Source organism: Cibotium barometz, chromosome 61, assembly GCF_041138505.1.
Source record: "Cibotium barometz isolate CiBa-2024 chromosome 61, ASM4113850v1, whole genome shotgun sequence".
In the NCBI taxonomy this organism is placed as follows: domain Eukaryota; kingdom Viridiplantae; phylum Streptophyta; class Polypodiopsida; order Cyatheales; family Cibotiaceae; genus Cibotium; species Cibotium barometz.
In genome coordinates, this window is record NC_141106.1 from 23,668,185 (window position 1) to 23,694,816 (window position 26,632).

At 46.4% G+C, this 26,632-nt stretch overlaps 1 protein-coding gene across 2 annotated transcripts in view; it reads left to right on the forward strand.

The window, feature by feature from the left end:
- The window catches only part of LOC147604691 (uncharacterized), a 116,735-nt gene that overhangs the window by 30,431 nt on the left and 59,672 nt on the right, over window positions 1-26,632 (forward strand). For both annotated transcript variants that reach the window (XM_086794810.1, XM_086794811.1), the window contains exons 2-5: window positions 16,462-16,523; window positions 17,024-17,078; window positions 24,620-24,718; window positions 24,936-25,022. In XM_086794810.1, coding sequence (XP_086650936.1) covers window positions 16,462-16,523; window positions 17,024-17,078; window positions 24,620-24,718; window positions 24,936-25,022 — 303 coding nt within the window. The remainder of the gene's footprint in view (window positions 1-16,461; window positions 16,524-17,023; window positions 17,079-24,619; window positions 24,719-24,935; window positions 25,023-26,632) is intronic.

Below are 26,632 nucleotides of genomic sequence, written 5' to 3' on the forward strand. Positions count from 1 at the left end.
ACCCTTGGTCATTGCTCACATCAAACGGGATACACATGCACATGTTGCTTGGAGGAGACTCTCCGACATCTACGACTGGAAGACACCCATGAAGAGTTTCCCTAGAGCTTTAAATGTAGAACCTTTCACCCACTGAATCTACTTCCCTTATGGGGATGCCCTTTAGAGGACGAGGATACAAGGGATGCCCTTACGCACGAAGCTGCTCTATGGGATCGGCTTAATGCCCTTGCTCAGTCATTCATTCTTCTGAGCTCTCAACCCTCAGTCATTGCTCACATCAAACGGGATACCCATTCACATGTTGCTTGGAAGAGGCTCTTTGACATCTACGACCGGTAGACACCCATAAAGAGAGTTTTCCTAGAGCTTTAAATGTTGAAGCTTTCACCCACTGAATCTACTTCCATGTGGGATCACACATCAACAAACTGGAGTCATTGCAATCTGAGATTTCAGGGTGCGGGAAGGAGATTTGCAGTGAGGATATGGCCATCCAGCTACTTGCTGAGTTGCCCCAAAAATATGAGAGCTTCTATTCTTCACTTCTTACATCAGGTCGGACGGAAACGATTACTTGGGATGAGCTAGTGTCTATGGTCCTTGACCAGGAGAGAAGATTCGGGGATTCTTCTTCAAAGAAAGGTAAACCATGTTTTCATTGGACAGAGAAGGGGGCAGCCCAACAAAGGCAAAGGTGGGGCACCTCCCTAAGGACTCTAAGGACTTGAAGGATGCATAGCGGAAGGGGTCTTCAACTTCTAATTCTTCTGGCAACTAGAAGGCTTTTGATTTTTGCTCCAAACAGGGACACTGATGACGAGAGTGCCAGAATTGCATGAGAAATTTGGAAGGGAAGTCGAGGGACAAAGGGGCAACCTCATTAGCCAAAGTTGTGGAGGAGTCAGCTTTCGTCACCCTGATTGATCTCGAGTCCGAGACTCCCCCTCGAGTGGTTGAGCAGGCTCTTCCTTCTTGGTCCCACTCTCCTCGATGGATTTTGGATAGCAGTGCCACACAACACAGCAGTCCCACTTATCGCAAGGATTGGCTTGATGAATTGCAACAACGCCACGACAGAGTTGCCATTGGAGATAACTCTATTGTCCCCATTCTTGGTGATTGGAATGCCCCTCATTCTGGATGGCAATGGAGGGAAGTACACCTCGAGAGTGTTATATGTGCCAGATTTAGGATTTCATCTCCTTTCTTTTTTTTCCCCCCCCCCTAGAAAAGATCCTTTCATTAGTTATAAAAAAACGCCGACTGGGCTACAAAACCCTCTCCTGCTCATAAGAAGGCAGAGCAGAGATCCAATCAAGGCAGCTAGGGAGACTCTCCCTAGGTGCAAAAAAAAGTACAAAAAAAAGAGGCTATATCATACAATAGGAGGGGGAAAAATCCAAACAGGTGGCCTGTAGTGCCAACGGGAGGTACCCGCGTGTAGAGTATAGAAAGGGCCGCTGCGCCAAGTGGTGTGGAAGGCCTGGCGCCGCAAGATCGCTCGATCCGAGTCGCCCCGGATGCGGTCATACTGTCCTCGCAGGGTGTGAATCAACTCCTGCCAGATAGCCCGAACAGTCTCTGTTGGTGGCTCCAGTCTCCCCTCAAAGGCCCTGAAACAACGGGCTCTCTAGGTGAACCATATGGTGAGGTTGTTGAGGAGCTCCCATTGTAAATCCCTCTCTTGTGTCCAGCCGGCGGACGAGAAATCCGGTGAAGGAACAAGGCGAGGCTGGCCCCTAATGAATCTGATGGCCTGGTTGTCCTGCTCCGTCTCGTATCCTAGAGCAGGCCCTGACGAAGTCGACCAAGCAGCGGCTCCCCACGTATACATGCCCTTTGGAGAGAGGGGGGCCAAAATGCGCAGCATCCTCAGCCAAATCTGCTGCGCCTGTGGAGAGTCCCATAGGCAATGTCTCTGTGTCTCCAATGGGTGGCCGCATCGGACGCAGGCCGGCGGAAGGCCACTGTAGACAAGCCAGGTGCCCACTGCTGCAGAGCCCGTGTGGGCAACCAGCCACCCACTGGAAAGCCGAGATCTTGCGTGCCTGTCGGCTAGCCCAGAGCTTGGTCCAAAAATCCTCCAGGAACTCCTGTGAGAGTCCCTGTAGCCGCCAATGCTCCGATGCAGCTGGAGAGACCATCCTCCTCGTAGTCAAAATATGCCTCCCCAACCGAACAGTGTACTGGAAAAAGGTGATCTCTGTGGCCTCGGGGGACGCATAAGGATCATGCCACTCGTACTCGCCAAGGACCCACTGGAGCGGGGCCAAGGGGCGTGCAACATATGCCCATATGCGCCAATCAGAGTCCTCATCTGCAGGGTCTGGATCAATATGCCACTTCCGAGAAGCGGCGGCCACTACCCGTATCCTCTGAAAGATGCACTCTGCAACCAAAGGCGACTCCGCCTCCACTCTCTGAAGTCTGCCCTCATCCTGTATCTCATAGTAGAGGCATCTACCATCCTCAATGTAGGCTCTGACAGCAATCAGGATCTCGAACTGTGTAAAGGCTCCCATCCACCGTGGAACCGCTGGCTCGAAAGGCGTGAAGCACTCCTCAGTGAATGCCTCCTAAATGTCATCCCTCATAATCAGCCCCCCTCTGAAGTGACTCAGCGTCGGTCTCTCGGCATGCTGCTGTGGCTGTCTCCCTCTACGGCGCCCCTGTCCAGGCTGCCAATCCGAGGTCTCTGTGGGATGAGCAGGTGTCCCGGAGGCTGCTTGCGGAGCCGCATCTGTGGGCGGGCCATCGGGGGTCTGCTGCTGCGGTGAAGGTCGGGGTCTCCTGCGAGGGCAGGCCTTGGCCAGGTGGCCGACCTGCCTGCATATGAAACATTGGTTTGGGAGCCCCCAAAACTCCACTCTCTGATCGATCCATCCCCCCCTATCCTAGGTAACTGAATGACCTTCGGAAGGGAGGAGATGTCAGGAACAAAAACTCTGACCGAAGGTAGGCCAGCTGCTCTAGCCACCACTGAAGCTGCTGTGGGGCCAGTCTCAAGCATCGAGCCCACCAATGATCCTATCCTAGAAAGGAGCGGAAGGTACTGGTGGCGAAGTCCAGGAAAGCAAACTGTGACATGGAATAGGCACTCTCCCTGCTCGGCCGCTGTTGGATCGAAACCATGCTGCCAATGTCTGAAGAAGGCCCGAGTGCCCCTGATGTTAAGGGGACTCATGGCTAGGACCTGGGCCACGCTCTGGGCTGTCTCGAACTCAATCTGGTAGTGTCCGCGGTCGAGTAACTGAACGTCTAGGATCTTGCCCACATCTGCAAGAAGGCGGGCCTGGAGAAGATCCCGGATCTCCCCTCTGCTGGAGCGAGGCCAACTATACGACAGATGGTGGAATGTGCCTGGAGACGTTCCACCTTTGCGGCGAGGCTCGCTTCCTCTTCTGGCGAAAGAGAAAGCCTAATGGGGGTATCCTCAAGGGCGGGCGAGGGGGCTACGGAAGAGTCCCTCTGAGGTGGGGGGGAGGAACCTCCATCAGAGTCTGAAGCTGAGTCGAGGGCGAAGCGAAAAACAGAGGGTCCTGCAAGAACCAAGCTGCACGAAAAAGCGGAGCGGGGAGGGGAAGAGGGGGAGGGGCGGAAGACAGAGGGGGAGGGGCGGAAGGCAGAGGCGGAGAAAAGGGGGGGGGGGCAGCGGGGAACGAAAGGGGGGGGGCGGGGAAAGCGTGAAAGGTGGGGGAGGGCGGGGGCAGGCAGGGGGGCGGGACGCGGAGGAAGGGGGGAGCGGGGGGCGTGAAGGAGACGGGGGTAGGCGGGTAGGGGCCGATGGGCGCGAAAGGGAGAGCGGGGGACGCGAGAAGCACAAGGGTGCGGAGGGGGGGTGCGAGCAGGCGGGGAGAGGCGAAGTCACAAGGGCGGGGAGGGGGGGTGCGAGCAGGCGGGGAACGGTGAAGGCAGCTCGAGCGCGGGGGGGGGGGGGGGGGGGGTGTTTCAGCGAGCAATCCAGAACTAAGGAAGGATTTCATCTCCTTTTTGTATATGAGATTTGCAAATTGGGCACTAAGGTGGAATTTATGGAGGACTTTGGAGTCTGTGATCATTCGGGACCCTCTCATTGACAAGATCCTTTGAGGGCCATGGCCTCTACAAACTCACGGCTCTTTATTCTCATACAGGTACCCATACAGACAATCTTTGGCATGCTAGATTTGGATATCTTCATTCGGACGCCTTGCGGAAGGTTGGTGGTGGATGGATGGCCAGATGTTGACATGCGTGAGGGTCCTTGTCACTCTTGTCTCAAAGGAAAACAACATTGGGAGGCCTTTCCAAAGAAGGCTACACGGCGAGCTATGGCACCTTTGGAGTTGGTTCATGCGCACTCCGTCTCTTGGTTCTGCGAGTCATGTTTTACTTTTGGTTGATGATTTTTGTAGATATACATGGGCCTATTTTCTCAAATCCAAAGATGAAACTTTCGACAGATTCCAAACATGGAGAACCTTGTGGAGAAACAGTCGAGACACTCTGTCTTGACATTACGAGCTAACAAAGGAGGCGAGTTTACTTCTCACCAGTTTAACTAGTATTGTAAGCCATGCCATATGGCATTCAATGGGAGTTTGCTAACACAAGTACTCCTTCAGAGAACGGTGTGGTGGAGCGGAAGAACCGAACGGTGATTGAGATGGCTCGGATAATGTTGGAACATCGGAGTCTTCCGCAAAAGCTTTGGGTGGAGGCAGTTGCTACTGTTGTCACGCATCAAGGAGGACTCGGAACCTACTCATACTGGGGAGGCGCTTTCCAAGCCGACTTGGAAGAAGGCCATGGAAGCGGAGCTTGACTCTATTGAGGAGAATTAGACTTGGGAGATTACCTAGTGGAAGGTGATTGGTGTCAAGTGGGTCAATAAGACCAAGTACAAATCGGATGGGGTTGTGGATAAGCACAAGGCCAGGCTTGTGGCCAAAGGCTATTTTAAAAAAGTTGGCATGGATTTTGATGATATCGTTGCATCGATGCTCGGATGGCGACCATATGGACAATTCTTGCTCTTAATGCACACTCTCATTGGCCCATCTTTCAGCTGGATATGTCGAGTTGGCATCCTTGAATGGGGTGCTAAAGGAGGAAGTTTATGTGGAACAGCCTCTGAGAGTTCAGGTTTGTGGCTCTTAAGGTATGGTCTACAGGCTGAAAACGGCCTTATATGGTTTGAAACAAGTTGGTATGAGAAGATTGATGCTTTCTTTCTACAGAAGGGCTTCAAGGGGTCGGTGGCTGATCCAAATCTGTACATTTATCCCGAGAAAGGGTTGTATACTCTTATCATTCTCTACGTGGAAGACTTGATCATCACGGGCAGTCATGTAGCACACATTGGTCAGACAAAGGTTGTCCTCAATCAGGAATTCGAGATGACAGATCTTGGGTTGCTTCACTTCTTTCTTGGATTGGAGATTTTCAAGCGCTCAGATGGCATATTCATTTCTCAGTAGCGGTATGTTACAGAGGTGCTAGAGGCTTTTAGGATGTCAGATTGTAAGCCCATCCCTTCCCCCATGGATCCCGGCATCAAAGTCTCCTCTTCTGGATCCGATCCAATGTGCAGATACACTTGTGTACAGGAAATTGGTTGGTTCCTTGATTTGGTTGCTCAACACACAGCTTGACTGTGCATTTGTGGTGGGAACTCTCAGAGGTTTTGTGCATGCACCTTTGGACACGCATTCGCAAGCAACACTTCGCGTGTTGCGGTACTTGAAAGGTATCAAGGGTTTTGGCATTTTCTATGGAGAGAGGGCCACTTAACATGGTTAGAGCGACTCCGACTACGCTAGAAATGTGGATTTCCAACGATGATCTACAAGGTATTGTCAGAATGCATAGCGGAAATGAAGACAATTGCTGTAGAGAGCAAAATGCAGAAAAGTGAGAGAGAGAGAGAGAGAAATGAAATGAAATGTTGTATTAACGTCTTCAATAGGCCATAATGACCTATGAGACCAAAAGTTACATCATGGTGGATCTGATAGAATGTCTGGATAAAAAAACCCAGAAAATGAAAAATAAAGATGATACTACTGGCACCTAGAAAATGAAACTGGAACTGGAAGGTAAACAGAAACCCTTATAGGGTGTGAATAAAGTGAGGGGGGGGTACGCTATGGAGGTGAGTGGAATATAGTGAGGGGATACAATATCATGTGGGACGGAGGGGTACACTATGGAGGTGCCTCCATCTCATAATATGTGCCGCATCGGACGCTGGCGGATCTCCTCAATATCCTCTGTGGTCAGCACCCTGACTGGGTGTCCCGCATGCCTCGCAAGAATAATCCGAATCTGCCGCTGCAAGCTCCGTCTATGCTGGGATGCCCTCCTCCGTAGTCGTGGGCGTCTGGACCACCCAAGCTCAATCGCACGATGAATCAGTGTACCTCTGGTGTGGGCGGTATCCATGTCTTGCTGCTGCTGAGAGAGAGAGAGAGAGAGAGAGAGAGAGAGAGAGAGAGAGAGAGAGAGAGAGAGAGAGAGAGAGAGGCTGTATATACTCTGCTATATACACTAGAAAATCCTGGAATGATACAAAGTGTGGGAGGCAAGGCCACGTATATGTATGGCCTTGGGTTGCTGGTCGGGACAGCAACCTTGAATGCTCACGATCAGAAAAAGGTAGCCGGCGAGCACTGGTACAGTTGATCAGGTTATCACTCAGTCGGCCAGATCTGTAAATAGCCTACAGTAGCACATTGAGTCGGCTAACAACAGTTGATAGCCCCCACACGGCCTAGAAAAATGGGAAAAATACATGGAAAGAATAAGGGAAAATGGAGATACACCTAACTCGACGGGCACACCCACAACAGAGGCCCTAGTGTGTAATGTACAGATAGGAGATGATTGCTAACTCCACCTCTCAGCTCCTGGATGTGGAACCAACCCCAGTGAGTTGGAGTGCTGCCGGAGCATAGCCTAAGGTAGAGACTTCGTGAAGAGGTCCGCCGCATTGTCCTCCGTTGAACAATAAACAAGCAAGATGTTACCAGCCAAAATCTTCTCACGAACAAAGTGATATTGTATCTCTATGTGCTTGGTCCAGGCATGGAAGACTGGGTTTCGAGCAATAGTGATACAACTCTGGTCATCGCATTGGACGACCATGGGCTCCTTCTGTGGAAACCCAATCTCGCCAAGCAACCTCCGCAACCACACAACCACGCAAGCAGCACCACAAGCAGCCCGGTACTTTGCCTTTGTAGATGACAAGGCAATAGTTGGCTGCCTCTTACTGCTCCATGAAATAGCTCCTGAGCCGAGGGTAAAACCATAGCCCGATGTAGATCTCCTCGTGTCTGGATCTCCTCCCCAATCTGAGTCACTCCAGCCTTCGGACTCGGTCCTTTGTTTCCCCTCCAGTGTCATAGAAGAGTCCAAGATCCTTCATACCCTGTAGATACCGCAAGATCCCATGTGTACGAATGAGTCCTCAAAGGCGTCTGTATGCATGAACGAGCTCAATAGCCCCACAAGAAAACTCAAGTCCAATCTGGTGTTCAACAACCAAATCAACGAGCTTTTGATACAGAGAGGCATCAACCTCCTCGCAAGGATCATTCATTGTAAGCTTCGTGTTCGGGTCCATTGGTGATGTGATAAGCTTGCAATTCTCCATCCGAAGGCCTCAAGCAACTCATGAACATACCGCTGCTGAGAGACAAAGAACCCCCTTTGGGTCTACCAAATCTCCAATCCCAAGAAGAAGTGGAGTAAGCCTAAGTCGGTCATCTCAAACTCCTTTGACAAGGCAGCCTTAGTCATTGCTATGTGCTCCACATGACCGCCAGTGAGAATGAGATCATCCACATAAAGGATAATCAAGGTGACCAAACCGCGTTATCGAAAGAGATACAAGTTAGGATCTGCAACTGATCTCTGAAATCTAGGCCGTAGAAAGAAGGAATCAATCTTCTGATTCCAAGCCCTCGCAACCTATAAACCATCCCCTTTGACCCTGCAACCTCAAAGCTTGGAGGCTGCTCAACATAAACACCTCCTCTTGCAAGTCACCATTAAGGAACGCGGATTTTACATCCATTTGATATACGGGTCACCGCTGAGAAGAGGCAAGGGCAAGAACGGTTCGAATCGTGGTCATCCTTGCTGTTGGTGCTAAGGTATCCTTATAGTCTATGCTAGGCCGCTGAGCATAACCCTTAGCCACAAGTTTGGCTTTGTGCTTGTCCACCGATCCATCAGATTATTCTTCTCTATGGCATCCAGTTCCACTTGCATGGCTTTCCTCCAAGTATCCTGAGAAAGAGCTTTCTTCACGAAAGTGGGCTCTTTGTCCCGCATGATACGAGACATCAAAGCATAGTTTACTTGTAAGAGCTCCGTTGAATGGCTTTTGTCATGAACTCTGCAATCTTCGAGGTCCGTCCTCTGTGGCCCACTCGGAGGGAAGCTCCGTAACACCCGACTCCCGAAGGGTGTCTCACCTTGGTATTCAAACAGAATGCGGAGCCTCCTGTTGTTGCTGGGGCTCATCTCCAGCCTCGGGCTCAACCTCAACAACTAACTAAGGCTGTCTAGCTGGAACAATAGACTGGGAATCATCCTCAGACTCATTTGGGTCTCCAAGAAGTGGCGGCTCATCAACAGTGGAAGCTGGAACATGCTCGTCAAAGACAACATCTCTGCTGACAACAACCTCGTTCTGCTCTGGGTCATACAACCTGTATCCTTTGGAAAGAGAGTTATATCCCACAAATACAAGCTTCTGGGACTTCGAGTCAAGCTTCCCCCTTTGCTTCTTTGGAATGTGAACATAGGCATCACTCCCAAACATACAAAAATGGGAGACATCTGGTTTCCTGCCAAAATAAGCCTCAAATGGAGTCATCTTTGGTACTAAAGTCGTCGGAGATCGGTTGAGGATATGGACAGCCATAGCCACAGCCTCTCCCCAAAGTGGACGAGGAAGATCACGATGCTACAGCATCGTCCTCACCATCTCCACCACAATTTGGTTCTTACAAGTTACGCTCAACCACTCCATTTTCTGAAGGTGAACCTGTATTTGCCAGCTCCCGCTTGATGCCATGTTTTGCACAGAATTGCACAAACGCATTAGAAGAGAACTCTCCTCCTTTGTCAGCTCGAAGAGTCTTTATCTGCAATCTAGACTCTTTCTCCACCATAACATGCCACTCCTTGAACCGAGCAAAATCTTGGTTCTGCTAGGAAAGGAAATAAACCCATGTGAATCTGCTACAATCATCAACAAGTAGCATAAAGTACAAAGAACCTCGCAAGGATGAGGTCTGCATAGGTCCACACAAGTTAGTGTGTACCAACTTCAAAGGTTTCGAAGCCCGCCTAGAAGCTTGCTTCGGAAAAGATTCCTTGTGTTGCTTACCATGAATGCAAGAACTACAATGTCCTTGCTTGCTACCAATGTCTGGCAAGCCATCCACCATCTGGTCTTGAAAAGCCCGCCATAGCGCATCCACATTCAAGTGGCCAAAACGGAAGTGCCATTAGTCATCGATCTGAGTGCCTATCAGAGAGGAGTGTGTTGAGAGTTTGTAGACACCGTTCTCCACTCTGCCTTCCCATACAACCTGGCCTGTTTCTCTGTCCCGTAGAGCAACAGAATGCTTCTCAAACTCCACCCGGAAGCCAGTCTTGTAACACGAGAGAAATGCTTCCCTCCTTTGCCATCTGGAACGATCTCCATCCTGCCCTCGTTGTGAATCGGTATAGTGGAATTGCCGCCAATGAAAATGCGACCTGACTGTTGTTTAAGATCCTGTAAAAACTCTCGGGAAGGAGTCATGTGCCTGGAAGCACCACTATCAAGAATCCATTCCCGAGTATCCCTGGCAGTGAAACCAATTGCCTCCTCACTCGAAGAAGATGAAGCATCTGTGTCCAAAATCTCCAAGTGCTCAAAGGCTAGAGTCTTTGCAGCTGAAGCTGAAGAATCAGCACTCTTCGAGGTACTCCGCTTAGGACATTTTCGCCAATAGTGGCCTTTCTCGCCACAATCGTTACAGGTCCGCTCGGCCTTCAATCTGTCACGGCCTGAGTTGGGCTTCTTCTCAGAAGACTTCTCCGATGAAGACTTCCCTTTGCCCTTATTGTTGTTTTTACGGCCTTTTGACCATTGGCCAGTCAAGGCCTCAGAACCTCCGCCCTGTGGAGGGTTCGTAAAACGCTCTTCCTGGTCCAAGACCATAAGCACAAGCTCCTCCCATGTGATGGTGCTGAGCCTCCCACTGGTGATCAAAGAGGAGTAAAATACTGAGTACTGAGAGGGCAAATGAGACAACAAAGTGATGGCCATGTCCTCTGAAGATATCTCCTTCCCAGCCTGAAGAACCTCCTACTGAAGAGCCTGCAACTTGTTGATGTGCTCCCACGTCATCGAAGACTTTGCAGGATTCATCACCCGCATCTGCACTTCCAAGGAGATCTGCTTCATGGGTGATGCCCTATTCTACAGAGAAGCCAAATGCTGCCAAATCCCTTTAGCCAGCGTCATATGCTTTATATGATTAATCACTTGTGGTGTGCAATTAAGGAAGATGAAAGAACGCACACGGGCATTGACACGATCCCACAATTGTGCCTGAGCCTCCCATTCTTTCCGAGTAGAGGGTAAAAGCTCCCCGTCCTCCAACTCCAGCCATGGAACACCAACCACAATGAAATCAGCCAAGTCATAAGACTCCAAGATAGACTCCATCATTACCTTCCATATGCCGTCCAACTGTCGATCCACCGGGAATGCGAGGAGAGTAGGGATCTTCACGTGCTTCCCAGCCATCTCAGGAAAGTCTGCCATCTCAAGGGTTCACAAGGTCTCGTGAAGGGAGGGTGGGTGGGAAAAAAAATGAAGAAGAGGCTGCAAATAGTATGCAAGGTGGCTGTCCAACGGTGATGGCCGCCTTCTACCTGATTTCCAACTCCCGAACAGCACAAGAATTCTCCAGTCAGCACCACAAATCAGCAAACCCTCAAGGTCCCACTGTCTCCAAGCTTCAAGCCACGTGGGGCTCTGATACCATGTCAGAATGCACAGCGGAAATGAAGACAATTGTTGTAGAGAGCAAAACGCAGAAAAGAGAGAGAGAGAGAAGCTGTATATACTCTACTATATACACTAGAAAATCCCGGAACGATACAAAGTGTGGGGGGAAGGGCCACGTATATATATAACCTTGGGCTGTTGGTCGGCCGGCCCAAAACAGGCCGACAATAGCCCTGAATGCTCATGACCAGAAAAAGGCAGTCGACTAGCACTGACACAGTCGGCCAGGTGACCACTCAGTCGGCCAAATCGGTAAGCAGCCGACAGTAGCACATCCAATCGGCCAGCAGCAGATAGCCTCCCCACGACCTAGAAAAATGGGAAAAATACATGGAAAGAATAGGAAAAAATGAAGATACACCTAACTGGGCGGGCACACCCACAACAGAGGCCCTAGGATGTAATGTACAAACAGGAGATGACTGCTAATAGGTATTGCTTCACTTTTGGGTTTGGAGCAATTTTATGGATGAGTAAAAGCAGCCATTGTAGCATTTTCATCGACTGAGGCGGAGTATCAGGTGGCTTGTTCGGCTGCTTGTGAAGTGATTTGGTTGTGGCGGCTACTTGAAGAGATCGGTTTTCAACAGTAGCAGTCTACCCTTATCTCATGCGACAAACAGAGCTGCTTGGCTATAGCTAAGAATCCGGTATTTCATGCACCCGCAGACCAAGCATATAGAGATCCAGTACCACTTTGTGCGGGAGGGGATCCTGGAGAGAGACATTATCCTTGAATATTGTTCTATCGAGGACAACGTTGCAGACTTATTCACCAAAGGATTATCTCAGTTAGCTATCTGCTTTCACGGCAGCTTCTTGGGTCTTGGGCCACCCCCATGACCTGAGAGGGGGTGTTAGAATATATCATCTCCTGTTGGTGGCTTTTCTGGTGTGTACGGGGGCCATTTCCATGCTTTGGCATTCCCCATATTTCCCCTCTATTTTATGGGCCTTTGATGTGGGTTGCCCACCCTTTTTATGGATATTTTATCTATTTTCAATTCGTGGAGCAGCCCCAGCTTATATATCTCAAAACCCCATAGGATCTCCTCGTGGAACGCTCTTGGTACAACACTCGAAACCTGCAAACAAACCAAACAAACGTGAAGGGGGTGCAGGCCTGACTCACCTCCCCCTCCCAACCTTGACAACCGTGGGCAAGCCCACAAGACTTGGCTGTCCCCACACTTAGCCACGAGCTGAGCTAACTAGATGGACGTACCGACCAATCTCTACATCGTGACGTCCCATACCGCCATGAAGCTACCTTCGCAGGCCTCGAGACTGTTGTCGGCCTCGGCTGCATGAAGCAGGTGCACGTCTGCACTAGATCCAGGCTCCTGACCATAGAGATCTCACAAAGACACGCGAGACTCTATGAACTAATGACTAACCTTGGCCACCCTTTTATAGGCTCTTGGCCGGTCATCGGGCATCCACACTTGGGTGCCCGCCCGTCCATACTTGGGTGCCCGCCCGTTAGTCTATCCCTAACTCAGCTCGCCAATCAGCTTGCCTAGCTCCAAGCTTCCCCAAACTTCGAAGCTAGTCTTGTGTGCGTGTAGCACACGGTAGATACACACTGTGCACATGACATACTTCCCTTCCTCTAAGAGCTCACTAAAAAGCCAGAGTAATCTCTATGAAGAGTAGTCAATGTCTTCCATGTAGCGTCCTCTTGAACAGGATCCTTCCACTTGATCTTGTATTCCGTGATAAGTGTATTAGGCAATCTTCTTTCATGAAATCTAAGAATCTTTCCAGGTTTGTGTGGAACAAATGTCATATCCTCGACATCTATGATTTCTTGAGGAGTAACTAAGTGGTCTGTTCCACCCAGTACTTCCTTAAGTCTACTGACATGAAATACAGGATGAACTTTCACATCAGAAGGCAAATCCAATTCATATGCGACTGAACCAATCGGTCGTGTGATACGAAATGGTCCAGAGTATCTAGGGGATAATTTCGGAGATCGACCTGTCCGTAAAGTCTCGGAATCTTTCGGAACTCGTAAATACACCGTCGTTTCTTGAGAGAACTCTCTGGGTGAACGATGTCTATTAGAATAAAATCTGTCTCAGTCTTGAGCACTTCTAATAGATTCCTTCGCAACTTGTAACATTTTTTGCATATCTTGCAAAAAATTACGTGCTGCATTATGCTGAAGTCCTGAGAATCCCACTCAAACAGGTGATCTAGGTTGAAAACCATACATAAGCATGAAAGGACTAAAACCTGTACTCGTATGCTTAGTACTGTTATATGCAAAATCTAACATAGGAAGATAATCCTCCCATGAACTCTGTCTTTTGAAGACATATGCTCGAAGCATATCCTCCAAAATTGATAAACTCTTTTAGTCTGGCCATGAGATTGAGGATGATCTGAGGAACTCAAATTCAAAGTTGTTTCCAACTTCTTTTAGTCTGGCCATCAGATTGAGGATGATCTGAGGAACTCAAATTCAAAGTTGTTTCCAACTTCTTAAAAACAAGTTTCCAAAAATCACTTGTAAACTAACCCGTACAGTCTAAACAATTGCTCGATAAACTGCCTTGCTAATTGCGTAGCTGTAATGGTTTTCCGGGTTGGTAAAAATCTAGCCATTTTTGTCAAGCAATCTACCACAACCCAAATAGAATCTCAAAATCAAAATCTTGCATCAATTCAACCCATCGAGCTTTCCTGCCTTTCAAATCATCTGCATCACACACATACTTGATTGACTGATGCTCAGTCAAGATCACAAACTTGGAGCCATATAAATAATGTCTCCAAACCTTGAGAGCGTGAATCACAGCATAAAGCTCTTTCATAAGGGTTGGCCAACGAAATTGAGTGTCGTCTAGCTTTTTACTTTCAAAAGCAACAGGTCTACCATCTTGAAATAGAGCAGTCTCAATGGCATAGTCACTGGCATCAATTTCAAGAACATAAGGCCGACTAGGATCGGGTAATGCTAAGATAGGTGCTTCCTTGACCGGTATGAGTCGGGTAAACCGGTTACAAAGAAACCCAAAAGAGTTATGGAATCCATCTTCATAGCTTTCATGTACAAGTCCCTAAATTTCTGGAGATAGACCTCATAAGTGAGGTTCTTCGAGGTCATGGTCAAAGTAGTAAACCAGGCAACAACATCATAGTCATCCTCTTTCTTGAGGAATTCTTTTTTGAAGACTTCTTCGAACTGTGCCCAAGTCGTTGGTTTAGGGTTGAGTTCTTTCCACCAAAGCAAAGCTTTGCCTGAGAGGAAACTTGTTGCTAATTGGATCTTTTTGCCATCGTCATATGGATGAAACTGAAAATGGACTTGCCACTTATGTAGCTAAGTGTCCACTATCTCTTTGGTACGTTGCTTTTGCTCGCTCCCAAACTGTTCCGGAGTAATATTGGGGCCTAAAGCAGATGCCAAAGTATCCATACCTGAAAGAGTAGATAGAGTAGTGGTCAACAAAGAGATGGAGTTCTGTAAAGCCTGCATTTGCACGACGATTTGTGCTTGACGTTCTGAGGAAGAAGCTTTGAGAGCAACTTTAAACTCTTGGAAGTCTAATTTTGAAACAAAATCGTCGAAAAGATCAGCATCGGTGGCTTCCGTAGCCGGCATGGCAGGTCTTCACGTTCGAGAACGGGCTCCAACTCGGATTCTTGGGTTGACATCTTGAAGAGGGCAAGGTGAGAGAAAAGGTTAATCTTGCACAAATAAGAGTGCTAGAGAATTGAGAGATGTGTGGCAAGAAGCCCGCTTAAGGGGAATATATAGGCTTCCCCAAAAACTAACTTAGCTTTTGCTTTTGTGTTTTTTTAAAATAAATAAATAAATAAAATAAATAAAATAAAATAAATAAATAAATAAATATTCTGTTTTCTTAAAAAAAAAACACTTAGAAAGCAAAGCATGGTTTTTTTTTCTTAAAAACCCTTTTCTAAGGCTCAAAACAAGCATTGTAATGGAACTTTTGCTATTTATATATATTTCATATATTCTTTATAAGGATTTATTATTAATAAAGAAATACAAATTTCCTTGGACCAAACTTTATATTGTTAGTTTGTTAATTCGTATGAAAGCTATGGTCACTGTTAGCTCATTTACTTTCGCATGTTTTGGATCTTATATTCTTCCCTCTCCTTTTTTCATATCAGATTAGCTCTCCTATTGCATTCGTGTATCCCTTCTCTTTTTCCATGGCAACCACATGACCTAGGCATCCAAGCTCCTCTATTAGAGCTATTGCAATATACAACGGTTTTGATGTGGATAATTTGCTCGTTCTCGAGGCTTGCTCTGATACCACTGTCAAAACCCCATAGGATCTCCTTGTGGAATGCTCTTGGTACAAGACTCGAAACCTACAAACAAACCAAACAAACGTGAAGGGGGTGCAGGCTTGACTCACCTCCCAACCTTGACAGCCATGGGCAAGCCCACAAGACTTGGCTGTCCCCACCGAGCCACGAGCTGAGCTAACTAGATGGACGTACCGACCAATCTCTACTTCATGACGTCCCATACCGCCACGAAGCTACCCTCGCGGGCCTCGAGACTGCTGCCGGCCTCGGCTGCATGAAGAAGGTGCACTTCTGCACTAAATCTAGGCTCCTGACCATAGAGCTCTCACAAAGACACGCAAGACTCTATGAACTAATGACTAACCTTGGCCACCCTTTTATAGGCTCTTGGCCGGTCATCGGGCGTCCACACTTGGGCGCCCGCCCGTCCATACTTGGGTGCCTGCCCGTTAGTCTATCCCTAACTCAGCTCACCAATCAGCCTGCCTAGCTCCAAGCTTCCCCAAACTTCGAAGCTAGTTTTGTGTGCGTGTAGCACACGGTAGATACACACTGTGCACATGACAATATAGGAGTGTATATGTATGCTGCCCTCTTCCTCACTTTTCATCATTCTTGATGCCTCTAGTGAGCACCTTCAGCCCTCTGCCTACGGGCTAGTTGTATCCACTCTTGTCTTGAGGATTAGTGCATCAGCGTTTTGCTGTTTTCTCTCATCTCTCTCTTGGAGCTTCAGCGTTTTTGTCCTTTGTCTCTACATCTTTCCGCTGCCCTCTGATAGGGAGATCTCTCCTACTCGCTTGGTTGGTTGGAAAACACTTGGTTGCTGTTTTCATTTGACCTTTTGAATTAGTACTTGCTTTTGTACTCCTAGAAAAATTGAAAATGTCAAAATGACCTTCGAATAGGCCCATTAAGTATTTCATTTTATGCGTCGTCAAGACTTGGCAGCTTGGACTTGTGGATTCATTGATTAAAGGCATGAAGAAAAAGTCATTTTGCTACCTCTTGACCACCCAAAAGTTTATTTTCCTCATTTTTCCAGCTTGTTTTCCATACTGTTTTTGCACACTAAGATTGTATTTTCTTGGACATCACAGATGTTGAATGGATTTTTAATCTGGATTCATATAAATCTTGGACCATGGGGGCCTGTCGCATTGTAAGTTTCTATGCTTGGATTTTTGGAAAAACATCTGAACCCATTTTCAATTTTGCAACACGTTTGTCTTAGCAAATGTGAATTTGTGTAGGTTGTTGATGCTGATATGTTGAAGGTTAACCTTTTTCTTTTTTTCTCATCTTAGCAAAGGTGTCTTTTAAAAATGTAGATCATGTTCATATCACTTCCTGATGTTTGTAGCTTGAAAAAGTAGTTCGTGAGAACTTGACATTAACATGCTTACTATCCTTCTATGCAACTTTCTAGAAGGTTTGGCTAATTCTTCCATTGCTTGGATCATGTCAGTGGCTTTTTTTTTCCAGATTTGTGTTTAGTAAAGAGAGCAAGAGTCGCTTTGAAAAAAGCAGCCAATTCTAACTTGTTTAGTGTGCACTCAGCGCTATCTAAGACAAAGTGTACTTGTCTTCATAGGAATTTTACACTAATTATGACGTAGAAGAGGGTTGGTAATTTATGTATTTTGTGATGCAATTTTGCAGGGCCCTAGCCTACATACCATTGACTGTTTTTGCTGTTCCAGCATCAATTCTTACGGTATGTTGCAAATTTTCTGCTCCATGAAGTATCATTCAATTTTAAGTCTTTAATTAATATGACAGTTACGTACTCGAATATTAAAACTTCTCTCGAGTTTCTTATGGTCATGAGAGCTAAATGTATGATGAGACAACCTCACTCTTTCTAAGTTCGGGGGGGGGTGGGGGGTTAGGGGGGGTTAGGTATTGTGGTCATGCCAGAGCTTGAATAATAGGATATGCTTACATGGACACACGAGAGGGACACTTGTTAAATGTCATGTTTTGACACACAATGGGACACTTGTCAAGTGGCTGCCCAGACACATGGTATCCATAATTGTAGAGCACATGGGCAACGTATGGGAAACCCAGTAGTTATGAGGGCCCGTTCTTCATGGTTTTGCTTGGGCAAGTTGGGGACTTCACAGTTTTGGCCTTTTCAAGCTGTTTAGAAACCCTGATTTGCAGCTACTGCACAGAAACCCTAATTTTAGTAGTAGTACAAAAACCCTTATTTGTAGTTAGTGTTGAGAAACACCAACTTTTGCTGTTGTATAAAAAGCCTAAGGAGAGGTGCTGCTGTGCCCAAACCCTAATTTGCAACTACTGTTGAGAAACCCTATTTTGGTGCTGCAATACAAAAACACTTGTGTGAGGTACTATTGCACAAAAACCCTAATTAGTAGCTATTGTTCAAAAACCCTGATTTGTTTTGCTTATGGAAACCCTAAGCTGAAGCTATTGTACTCCGCTTGTATTTGGACACATTTGAAGCTGCTCGATGGCTGTATAAGATTTGTGCACAGATCTGGGGCATTTGAAGCTGTCATTTGTTGTCCCACCAACACCTGTGGACAGATTTGGGAGCTGATTTGGGATTGGTTAGCAAAGAACAAAGCTGCCCAGGAATCTTCAGAATCTGGCCGACGTGTTCTGAAGGGAATGGGTGTTAGGGTTAGGTTTTACAGAAGGTACAAACAGGCGTGGAAACCAACACACAGAGAGAACACGACTTCAGTCTATTACTTCAATGATAAAAAAGTGAAGAACAATAGCCACATGATAATGACCCTAAAGATAAGTGTTCACATGTCCGGCCATAAATGTGCCGGGTGGACCAAAACACTTATAAACTGCGTATAAGTGAAACTGAGCTAAACTGGGGGAAAAAACCTCCACTAACTGAAGTAAAAAGTGCCCCAGTATGAATCACTGTAAGCGTGTAACTGCATGTCACCCCCCTCAGGATAAAGCAATCCAAGAGACAAGGTACCCTGCAAATAACGGAATACACGCTTCACAGCTTGCCAATGTGACAACCGTGGGCTGTGCATGAATCTGCTCAACTGAGAGACTGCATACTGAATATCTGGCCTTGTATTACACAAGTAAATGAGGCACCCAACAGCCTGAGCATATGTAGTGGCATCAAAGGAAACACTGTCATCTTGTAGTGACAGTTTCATCCCAGGCTCCATAGGAGTACTAATAGGCTTGCAATCCTGAAATTTAAACTTCTCCAGAAGTTTAGCAACATAGCGTGATTGCAACAACCCAATGCCTCTGTTATCCTGCACAAACTGTATGCCCAAATAGTAATGTACAAGGCCCAAGTCAGACATGTCAAATGTCTGTTGCAGTATCTCCTTAAAAGCTGCAATTTTGTCATCATTTGATCCCATGAGCAAGAGATCATCCACATAAAGACTGATGACCAGCAGATCTGTCTCTTCTTTCTTTACATACAGAGTGGCTTCTGATGGACTGTTCACAAATCCCTGAGTGAGTAGAAAAGCATCTATTTTTGCATACCAAGCTCGTGGAGCTTGTTTCAAACCATACAAGGCCTTTTTCAGCCTGCAAACTTTCCCCTCATGACCATGTTCTGCAAATCCCATGGGCTGAAATACATAAACTTTCTCCTCGAGGTCCCCATGTAGAAATGCAGTCTTTATGTCCAACTGGTGAACAACCCAACCACGATGTGCAGCCAATGCAATGACACACCTAAGTGTCGACATACGGGATGTAGGAGCAAATGTCTCCTCATAATCAATGCCCTTTTTCTGTGCATAGCCCTTTGCAACTAGACGGGCTTTGTACCTGTCAATGGATCCATCTCCATGTCTTTTCAACTTATAGACCCATTTAGTACCAATTGCTTTCTTGCCTTTGGGCAGATCAACCAAATCCCATGTTTCATTCTTTTTAATAGAATCAAACTCATCCTGCATGGCTTTGTTCCAATGCACATTATCTCGTGCATCCACAAATGAATCAGGCTCATCATCATCCTGTAAACTGGCTGCCATAACCAGATTCAAATCCATGATGTGTGCATGCTCATTGGTCCTTGTCTCCCTACGAGTACGACCAGCAAGAGGACCCTCTAAATGGCTGTCCTGTAATGTCCTCAAATACCATCTAGGTATATGTCTGACCTGTGGTGCCTGCTGCCCCATATTTGGTTCAGCTTCTGGCTCATTTGGCTGCTGAATTTCTGCACCACCTACATCATTTGCTGGCTGTCCTGTACCCTCATGAGTTGGATCACCAATTGTGGAATGAAACTCCATGGGTAGTAGACCTTCAAACACATCATTTTCAGCCTGATTTGCCTCATAACCAGCCATGGATATTTCTGATTTTTCATCAAAAATCACATCCCGACTAGTGAATATCTTCCTGGATAGTGGGTCATATAACCTGTAGCCCTTGCTCTCACGGCTATACCCAACAAAAATGCATTTTGTGGCTTTATCATCCAGCTTCCTCCTCAACTCTTTGGGTATATGTGCATATGCAAGACACCCAAAGATACGAAAATGCGATACAGAAGGCTTGCGGCCATGCCAAGCCTCAAAAGGAGTAATAGAAACCAATGCCTTTGTGGGACATCGATTCAAAATATGACAAGCACACATTACTGCTTCCACCCAAAAGATATGTGGTAGCCTTTTTGCCTTTAGCATACATCTGGCCGTCTCCATGAGTGACCGATTCTTCCTTTCTGCAACCCCATTCTGCTGTGGAGTGTAAGGAGTAGTATACTGATGTTTTATACCTCTACTCCCAAGAAAGGAATTCAGTATATGTGACGTATATTCCCCCCCTCGGTCAGAACGGAGAGTCTTCACCTTACATCCTGACTCTGTCTCAGCAAGTGCTATAAAGGCCAAAAATGCATCATATACCTATGATTTCTGTGTCAAAGGATAGACGTAGCATATACGAGAGAAGTCATCAATAAATGTTGCAAAATAGAAGCAACCACCCAATGTCTTCGTCTGCATGGGACCACAAAGATCACTGTGTATAAGTTGCAACTTTGCAGTTGCTCTTAGAGCCTGATCACGTGGGAAGGAAAACCTGTGCATTTTTCCCAAAATACATCCTTCACAAATGTGATCTGGAGGCTTCTCCATGAGAGGTAGATCTGTAAACATTTTATGTCGCTGCATAAGCATAAGACTACCAAAATTTACATGCCCCATGCGAGCATGCCATAACTCCTCATCAACCATAGCTGGAGTAAGAGTGAATGCATGATAAGCAGACTGATCCACTGGCTGAAATGCATCCAACTGATAAAGTCCATGACATAATGTACCAGTAAGCATCAAGGTCAAGGCATTAGCTTTGTCTCTGACCATGCATTTATCATCATCAAAGTGGACTTGCATACCACAATGTGCTAAAGAAGAAATGGACAACAAATTCTTCTTTATCCCTGGTACATATAAGGCATCTGTAAGGCGGAGAATGGAGCCATCAATGGCTGTGAGCTGAATCTCCCCAATGCCACGAACTGGATATGAAGCATTGTTGGCACACTGAACAGTTTTACCAACAGGGGCAGGGCCAACATGACTAAACAAATCCCTGCGAGATGTGATATGCTTTGAGGCACCACTATCAAAATACCAAGTACATGCATGCTCTGTCAAACTGAGTGCCTGTGAAGACCAAGAGGCATCATAGCTGCATGTATAGAAACAGTAATCCCTGTCCTCAACAAAAGAAGCAGTCTCTGGAGGAGCTTTAGAAGCATCATTAACAGACATCCCAGCTTCCTTTGCCTTCTCTTTGGCAATCCTCTTCCTACATTCAGTGATGTAGTGACCTGGCTTCTTACAGTAATGACATTTGCCCTTCTTCTTGGGCTGTCCATCACTTTTCTTGGTATCCTGTGAAGAACCACCATCACCTGAGTTTTGATTTGCACTCTTTGGCTGAGTTTTTCCTTTCCCCTTTTGACCTGTAGTAAATGCTTGTTCAGCATTTGTGTTCATATTCATATTCTTCCTCATTTGCTCCTCTTGTAGTAAGAGAGCAACAAGTTCCTGATACTTGAGGGGTTCAACAGCATTCCTCATGCTGAGGTTCAAAGAGGTATGAAAAGCCAAGTAAGATCTTGGCAAAGAGTGCAAGATGGTGGACACAAGCTGTGTCTCAGGAATAATCTCATCCACATTGATGAGTTGCTCTCTCAAATCCTGCAGCTTGTTTAAGTGGCTAGACATATCATCTCCTTCATTCATTTTCTGATTTTCCAGCTCTCTTTTCAAAAATGAGATCCTAGCCTCATTACGAGCAGCATACATCTGCTCCAAAGTCACCCATGCATTCTGTGAAGAGCCAGCTGAACGAATATGAGGTATAATGGACCTCTGTACTGACAATGCAATGAGTGACAAAGCTTGTGCATCCCTGGCATCCCATGTCTTTTGAGCATTTGTTCTTTGAACAGGCAATGGCTGTCCTGGAGCCTGTACCTGTTGTCCTCGTCCACGAGCACCCCCTTGGGGAGGAGTCTCTGGAGCCAATGGACCTGGACGTGGTTCATCACCACTAACAAAATCCCAAAGACCTTTTGCCACAAGCACATTTTTCAGCATAAAACTCCACAAGGAGTAGTTGGTGCCATCCAATTTGTCTTCCTTAGACAAATATGTGAATACATCACTTTGCTGTTGATATGCCATTATGCTTACGCACAATGTTGTGCCTGTTTACCAAAAAACCCAATAGCAGAAACCCTGATAATAACTGTACTCCACTGAATACAGTTCACCCAAATATGCCTGCACTCTCAATCCTCTGAATGTGCAGGTCAATGCACCAATGACTGAGTAGAGCAGCAAATGGCGTACACAATGCCAAAATGTCCCAAAAATGCCCAAATTTGCTGCACCCAAACTGTGCAAAAAACCTGTAGACTTCTTTGCTAGAAAGTCTGCCTGTTGTGCCTGTATATTTTCACAGAGAAAATAATATTGCCCAAAAACTGAATTTTTGATGCTTACCACAGATTGTCTGAGTAGCTTGTGGTACTTTTGCAGGTGCAGTCCCTGTGCAGGTACAGTCGACTTGTACTACACAGTACTGTGGTCGGCTCTGACAGGTACGGAAGCTGTACAGGGTGCTGCAGCGTTGAGGCGACCAGGTACAGAACTCTTGAAGGCGGCGCTTACTGTACGGGCAGGTACAGTAGTTGTAGGCGACGCCTGTTGCAGTACCCGACTGAAGGCGACCAGGTACAGAACTCTTGAAGGCGGCGCTTGACTGTACGGGCAGGTACAGTAACTGAAAGTGACGATTTGCAGGCGGCGTAGACTGGATGTACGGGCAGCAGGTGCAGAGGTGTAGCTGAAGGCGGCGCAGTCTTGTATTGAAGCAGAGATGTATGGAGTAGTACTGCCCTGCGCAGGTGTGTACGGACTGGTGCAGGTACACTGTACGGAGCTGTGCGATATCAAAGGTAACGGGCAGAGCAGGGCAGAGCTTCAATGCAACACTGGCAGTGTACGGGCAGGGCAGAGCAAGCTTCAATGCTCTGATACCAATTGAAGGGAATGGGTGTTAGGGTTAGGGTTTACAGAAGGTACAAACAGGCGTGGAAACCAACACACAGAGAGAACACGACTTCAGTCTATTGCTTCAATGATAAAAAAGTGAAGAACAATAGCCACATGATAGTGACCCTAAAGATAAGTGTTCACATGTCCGGCCATAAATGTGCCGGGTGGACCAAAACACTTATAAACTGCATATAAGTGAAACTGAGCTAAACTGGGGGAAAAAACCTCCACTAACTGAAGTAAAAAGTGCCCCAGTAATCTACTGATGATCACTAGCACTCCTTTGGGTGCATACACAGCATAAAACCCAACATGTTCTTGAAGTCCTTTGGAGGATTTGGACTTGTGTGTGGAAGGTTGTTCACGCTACTTGAAGACTTTTGAAACACTATTGAAGACAGTAAGCAGCTGTGAAACAAAAACGGGAGCTGTGAGGTCCCCCGACCTGTGTCCCGCCCTCTGCACGTTGTGCCTCCCCCCCTCCTGCCCATCATCGCCATCTTCATCCCCTTCGCCTGCGTGCTGCCCCCTTCCACCCCTTGCCGGCTCTCCTTCCCCCTGGCTCACAGGCTGCGCCCCCCCCCTTCCCCTTTTTTCCGCCCCCCGCCCGCCCGCCCTCTCTCCTTGCCCCTCCAGCGCCTTTCTCTGTTTTGGTTGCCGCCCGTGCTCCTCTTCTCCCTCGCCTATTGGCCGCTCCGCCTCCCCACCTTATCCTTCTTTCCCTTCCTGCTCCCTATACCCCCACTTGCCTCTCTAGGTTTTTAGTTCTCGGGCAGCTCTTCCTTTTGGCAAGTTTCGGTCCCTTTTGGTCTTTGTCACTAGCCTGGACATTTGCCAGTATGAAAGGGGTGTGGTGGACTCCAGGATGTCTAAATATTTTGAAAGTACAAGCTTTGGGAATGGGGGATTATCTTAGAATACAAAGAACCACACTCCTAAAATTTAGGAGAGTTGCTATTTTTGGCCTGACTCCGATGGAAATTCTGTTCACGTCATTACATCTGGAATTGAGCAGATACCAAGAGTTAGCAAAGTGCCTATGATAGAATGTCTACTAGTTGGGATATTTTTAGAGGTAAAGAGTATGGGAGAACCCATCTCTTAGATTGGGACATGTGGCAAGAAAGTGGATCAAAGTGAGACAAGTGGCCTCACACTTGTCAGAAAGTGGATCAAAGTGAGACAAGTGGTCTCACACTTGTCTATCTAGCTATTGTGTGGCTCTCCACTTGTCATTATAGCCTTCTCTTGCCATTTTAGCTCATGGGAGGCCCAAATCTATAAATTGGAGCCCTTTCTCTTCATTAAGAGAGGCTCTCTTGCTGCACACTAGCCTCTACCACCGTTACAGGCTGCCCTAATGATGGCTACTCTCTTTCTCTCTCTCTCTTGAAGGCTGCCCATGAAGAATACCAGATGTTGGGGACTGTTTTGGAGGCTTCCATTCCGAAGAAATACTGAAGGCAAGGGTATTTAATCATTTTATTATGATTACCAGTCACTGTACTTGTTGTACCGGCTGAATGGAGAGTTGTACTTGCTGTACCAACTCTATTGCATGAAGACCCGTGGTTTTTGGGAAAGAATCAACACCCACACGGAGGCATATTTATTTCTTTTGCATGCATGTAGCATGAGGCCTTATCAACGATTGCTAAATTGAGGGTTACTGAATTTCTTGTGTATATACGTACAGATTGGTGGTGGTTATTTGTTCGGTCTTCCCATCGGGTTTCTGGCAGATTCACTTGGAGCTGCATTAGGAGCAACGGTGGCTTTTCTTGTAGGCAGAACGGTGAGCTTTATGAGAGCACTGAACAAGGCTATTTTAGCTTTCCTTGCTTCTTCAAGTGTCCTTTTTCAAGCTTCATGCATCTTCCACATATGGTATTGTGTCTTGAACATACTTGGATGATGAATGAAGCAGCATTTTGTAGAGGAAAATATGTGGGAATGGAAATATATATTCTGTTTTTAAAAAGATCTAAAGCTACTAACTCAAGAATTTACAGATTGGAAGGCCACTTGTTCTTGCAAAACTGAAGGATTATCCACAGTTTCAAGCTATATCATTTGCAGTTCAGCGGTCTGGGTTTAAGGTACCATTTCAAAATGCCTGGTTTTCTATGGCTGTGAAAAATTTCTAATTAATTTTAGGTGAAAAAATGGGTAGCCGTTTGTTGCATACAATAATCTTTATCGTTCAGAAAAGTGAGCTTGGAATGTGGCCATATACTTCTTATCAAGGCAGGCTACAGCAGTCTGCATCATGGTAAATCCTTGGTAGGAAATGACCACCCTTAGGTATTTGTAAGAGTTCAGCAGATATACTTATTCCTCTGCATGTAAAGATGTGTTTGTGCATTCCACCTGAAAGGTATGATTGGTCTTCACTTTGGTTGAAGATATGCTTCAAGAGGATTTGATTGGGAAGATCATATTTCACATGCAAAGTTTGCATATTATTGTGCAAATCATGCAACCATGAAATCGACTCCATTTATGCTTATGCACAGATATCAACCTAGAGCTCCATAGACTATTGGTTTTCAAAATGTCAAGGTGCAAACAGTGTCTTGCAAGAGCAAAAGAAAATGTTGTAGTTTGTTAAGGATAGTTTTGGCACAACTTGGAATAGAGCTAAGTTTTACGTATGTTAGAAGCGATTATCTAGAAAGTTTGATCTAAGAACCTTAAAAGAATGCAGGTGTTCTGAAAATTGAAAGAGTCCACGCTCTTTCTCCTTGGTTTGGCAGGCCTTGAAAAATTACTAAATTACTAAGGTAATTAGTGAGATAGCATATGAAGTGGATTTGCCACCAAGGTGAGGATTTATCCTTCCATGTTAGTACATTCAAAAGATGTTCGAGATTGGAGATAATTTTGTTTCGGATGATAAACTTGTTTAGTTAGAAGTTCTTAGTATGTTCCACATGAACTAGAGTTGGTTACAGATTATATATATAGAGTTGGTTACGGATTATCGTGAAAGAGCACTCATTAACACGAGGATTCTAGCTATGCTATTTAAGTGAAAGGATCTTTTTGAAGAAAATAGTTCTTAGGAGACTTTGTGTTATGTATCTAACACTAATTCTTGGGATTAGGTCCTAATCTGGTCAGGGTTGGGAGCCTTGGGATTAGGGGAAGGCCAGAGGTAGGTTATAGGTGGCTAGGGTTCATTGTTATTGATAATCCATGGTTATTGGCTATTTATGACTGGTTAGCTATTTATAGCAGTAGTAGTCACTGTAGCCATGTACGAGCAGAGGACATGATGCTATCTGGGTGGTGGTAGGTAGACTGACGAAGATGGCAAGGTTTTTACCTACAAGGTCAACCGTTAGAGCTATTGATTTGGCCCTGCAGTTTGTTGAGCAGTTGTTCAGATTGTATGGGTTGCCTTGTTACAGAGTGAGTGATAGGGACTCGAAGTTTTTTGGACACTTCTGGCGGATATTGTAAAGTCCTCCAGCCATCAAATCTTTGCAGTCAAGCATAAACATGGAACATAGAGAGATTGGCATCTAGCTCGCCGCCCAACCATAGAGCCATTCAGGCTCACCTCTGAGCAAAGGGGGATAGTAGCATTAGAGACATGGCTTCATGTGCAAAGTCCCTAGCGTCCCACACATGGTTGTCACGGTACGAAAATACGATACCGTACGGGAATTTTTGGTACGATATGAAATTTTCGGATACCGTACGA